Below are 4,371 nucleotides of genomic sequence, written 5' to 3'. Positions count from 1 at the left end.
GGGAGACTCAAAGAACATCAGCTCAGCGCAGTACACTCCATACATAGTGATAGTCGGCATCTGATCACGAAGAATCGGGCATTCCCCCGAAGCATGCGCTGGCTTGCCGCAAGTATCACATAGCTCCGCCACACACTCAGCAATAAAGTGGCCCCTCTGGCCACATCGGTAACAAAGCATCTTCTCTTTCTTACGCGCCCACTTGGACGCCCTATCAGAATCAGACCTGTCCGCAGCCTCGGCCGAGCCCGTCCCTACGGTCCCAGTCTCAGGAACCTCCGCATTGGCCAGCGCAGTCACCACCTCCATCGCCTGTCCAGACAGAGCGGACGTATGTCCGGGATCCCCCCCCCCCACGGAGGCCGTCGGCTCGACGACAACAGGCGGAGGATGCTGACGGTTACGGAGCCGACCCACTCTACCACCACGAGAGCCACGGTATCCACCTCGCTGCCGATGGTTAGGGCCAGACACCCCCTCAACAAAACCACCCGGCGGACCGTAAAACGGCCTCTCAGCTGAGCCATCACTCTGCCAAGCATACCCGCGGCCACCACCTGTCGATGAGGAACCACGGTGCTGGACATCACCATATGCATCATATCCATCATCACCCCATTGTCCCTGGGGCGGTCCACCATCACCTCGCACCCCGTTCTGAGGCGTCAGTGTCGGAGTTTGCACCGGACCAGGTCACTTTTGCGGCGGCCTCGCGACGTAATGAGGCGGCGCCGCCCGAGGTTGAAGGCCGGTGGCTGGGGGCGGCGGCCTCGGTCCTTGGGTGGTACCACCCCTGCCCGCAGCAGCAAACCGTAGCCGAGTTCTGCATCGGTGGACGAGGAGCGTAGTTCACTCCACCCCGACCCGCCGCCGGCTGCGCTACCGCAACCTGCACCGGAGGCCGAGCGCCCGGGAAACCACCGCCGCGCCCTACGGCGCCATGTGCCACCTCGTCACCCACCTGCGGCCTAGGGCCAGACATAGCCGGGGCAGCACGCCCGGTGCCAGCACCCGGCGGCGGAGCAGTCCCACCGCGCCCGGCTCCACCCGTCGCGGGATTTTTGCCCGGCGGCGCAGCAGCCCCGCGGCCAGCCATGGCCACGAGGGGAGGGATGTGCCTGGCTCTTCCAGAACCACACGCACGGAACCCCGGCTTGCCGCGTCTTGGAACCCTAGCCTGAGACGACGGCGAATTCACAGGAGAAGAAACGATCGGAGTCGTGCATGGGGTGGCGCAGCGAAGAGGTATAGGGATCGGTTTAGCCTGGGCCACATACCCAGCTAACCCCGGCCCATCCAATCTCTGGCCCAACTCACTCAGAGCCGGCCCATCCACTCGCGCTCCCAGCTCGCGGCCCAGGAGGCAATTCAAACGGTTCGCCTGCACCGCCGAGATCCCGATCACCTGCACAGCCGGCGATGACGCCGCGGCCGCCGCCGGCATCCGAATAGCGATTGCCCGGCGCACATTTTTCTTTCTCTTAACAGTATAGCCAGGATCAGTTGTACAACAACATTGTCAAAAGTGAATTTATAGCTTGATTAAGACAGACGTACCTTGGTGAATACATATGCGAGCGCCCCGTCTAAATTGTTCCTTTTGTGTTTCTATATTCCGGTGTATTTCTTAATATTTATGTTCCATTTTCTGAAAGTTTGCCCGAAACTTCACCTTCAATAGGTTTCAAAAAAAATGGTGCACTGATTTGTGTAGTGAGTGCCTGTTTATTTCTTGAGGTGATACACGTGGCTCTGCTACACATGGAATTGTTCGTTTACGCCTTTCAAACTACTCCCTCCATCACAATGTAAATGTTTCAATCTTAGTACAACTTTGTACTAATGTTGGAACAAAGTTTAGACACTTATTTTAGGAAGATGGAGTATTAGATAGTAGTATGTGAGAGCGGAGGGAGGGGGGCTGCCTACGCTATGTTGTTCTGTTCTTCGACAGGGGAGGAGGAGGAGGACAACCACCAATTCAGATCTGCTCGGAATCATAGCTGCCGCCGGAATCATTAGTTTGTGACCGCCTAACTGCTGGCATCCACCACCCATGGCCTCGGTTGCTACCATGCCACCTCGTCGCGGTGGCCTGGCCCAAGCACCCGCTTCGTCATTTCCGGGCTACACCGTTATCGCCGACACTTGATCACCAAGGTCTTCATCAACATGATCTTCAACAACATCTTCGTCAACACACCGCTATCGCCTCGCCCACAAGATGGACACCTAGCGTCCTTTGACAGACTTTTCTACAAGACGTAACCTCGACGACGGCGATGACTGCGTCATCCAGGACGGCACGACTGCATCGACACGGTGTCACTACAGTGACGACCCTACACGGCCAAACGGTTCTGGCAAAACCTGTGTGTGCTCGATGGGCTTCCTCCGGTCTTAGCAAAATCGGTGGACTCATCACCGACGGTACCCTCTGATATCCGCAGGCACAGGCAAAGATCCTCCTCCTCGTGAACGTGGGTGTGTTCGGCCTCATCCTGCTCCTGACCCTGCTGCTAGCGGGGGGTGAGAAGCGCATCGTCATGCTTTGGTGGGTCTGTGTCGGCTTCTCCGTCAGCGTCTTCGTGGCACCCCTCACCATCATAGTGAGCACCCAGCCACCCACCCGGCCTCTCTCTCGCATATTTGGTAGCAGTGATCCACCATGATTGCTGGATTATAATCCATGGATCGTCGACTGATGTGCAGCGTCTTGTGGTGCTCACCCGGAGTGTGGAGTTCATGCCCTTTTCACTCTCCCTCTCCCTCACAGTCAACGCCGTAGTATGGTTCCTCTACGGCCTCCTCATCAAGGACAAATATGTCGCTGTACGTGAACAACACAAACAAAACCTCTCAATTCCTAACTCAAATATCTTGTTATTTGATTTTAGTGTTGGTGTTGATTCACATGCAGCTTCCCAACATCCTCGGGTTCGCCTTCGGGGTGATCCAGATGGGGCTCTACGCCTTCTACTGCGACGCCACGCCCACGCCGGCGCCAAAGGAGGTGGATGGACCCCTGCCTGAGCACGTCATCAACGTCGCTAAGCTCGGCCCGGCGGCTTCCATCGAGCTCTACATGCCTGCTGCCGTCCAGCCACCGACGAAGGAGAACATCATGGCTTGTGCCAGCGGCGACACCAAAGAGCTCAGCGTTGAGAAGGTTGACATGGCAACCAATGTCGAGCATGTCTAGGCAGGCAAGCCCCATGCAGCCAGATCCTCTCCTGGGGCTGGTGTGGTGGAGAGATTCTTAGCACTCACGGTAGTGTAGCTATTTGGGCTTGCCTGAGACCTTTGCTGATCCAGGCTCCGGTAGTGTCATGGACGTACGCATCCAGTTAAGACATGACATGAGGTGGGGGCGTGTGATTTCCACCGTTAATGTTGCATTTCTTGCAAAGTGTTAGTTCGTATATTCATTAGTATCGACTATCCGATTATTTCGATGTAACGGTCTAGTTAAAAAAAATCCCACTTTCTTGTACGAAATTATTAAGTGAATTGCAAGGAATCGTACTTATACTAAAATGGCTTTGCTTGCCTTTCTCAGCGTTTCTTTCGGCGGCAAAACTGTAAACTAGCTCCAACTTTCCGCGTGTGCTTACTCAATCCGCCTTTGCAGGACCATCCTGGCATAACTACACACTACTGTGTCTTTCTTTTGGCTTTCTCTTTTAGAGGAACGCGAGCAGTACGCATGTGTTTCCTTTTGGATGTGCTGGGCTTTATATGGGCCGGACTGAGATGGGTCCTTATCGCGTCCGACTCGCCTCACCTCACTTCTTTTCCGTGATAGCTATATCTCGCTTATGGCGAGATGGAAGAAGCTCTCGCCTGAAGTGTCCGCAGTAATGGGCCAGCTCATCAGTGCACACTTAATATAAAATAATTTGGCAAAAAGGGAGCAACCAGGGATAGATCTACATCTCCTCGCTGCTGGTAGCGCTGCAAGACTTTGAGGCACTGTCGGGTTCGTGGTCAAACAGTAGGCGCAGCCAACTCGAGGGAAAAGAGATTGTTGTTTTTCCTTTGTTTTTCAACTGTTTTCTTCGTTTCTTCCTTTTTTTATTATTATTTTGTTTTTCTTTGTTTTTCAACGGTTTTCTTTGTTTCTTCCTTTGTTTTAACTTTTTTTTGTTTTTCTTTGTTTTTCAACGGTTTTCTTAGTTTCTTTCTCTATTTTCATTCGGTTTTTTCTTTGCTTTATTAATTTCTTTCTGGGCTTGCACTGAGCTTTTTTATTTTCCTTCTTTTTTCTTCGTGTTATTTGCGCTTTGGTTTTATTTGTTTCTTTCTTGTTTTTCATCGATTTGCTTTATTTTTCGTTGTTTCTTTCTTGATTTTCACACTTTCCATTCTTCT

General features: G+C 53.1%; 1 protein-coding gene across 1 annotated transcript in view; it reads left to right on the top strand.

Annotated features, from left to right (window-relative positions):
- Nucleotides 1-2,056: 2,056 nt before the first annotated feature.
- The window catches only part of LOC123142293 (bidirectional sugar transporter SWEET14-like), a 3,484-nt gene continuing 1,169 nt past the window's right edge, over nt 2,057-4,371 (top strand). The window contains exons 1-4 of the mRNA XM_044561274.1: nt 2,057-2,065; nt 2,451-2,609; nt 2,713-2,832; nt 2,921-3,013. Of these exons, the coding sequence (XP_044417209.1) occupies nt 2,057-2,065; nt 2,451-2,609; nt 2,713-2,832; nt 2,921-3,013 (381 nt within the window). The remainder of the gene's footprint in view (nt 2,066-2,450; nt 2,610-2,712; nt 2,833-2,920; nt 3,014-4,371) is intronic.

This window comes from Triticum aestivum, chromosome 6D (genome assembly GCF_018294505.1).
Source record: "Triticum aestivum cultivar Chinese Spring chromosome 6D, IWGSC CS RefSeq v2.1, whole genome shotgun sequence".
Classification (NCBI taxonomy): domain Eukaryota; kingdom Viridiplantae; phylum Streptophyta; class Magnoliopsida; order Poales; family Poaceae; genus Triticum; species Triticum aestivum.
This window is presented reverse-complemented; position numbering and strand designations above follow the sequence as displayed.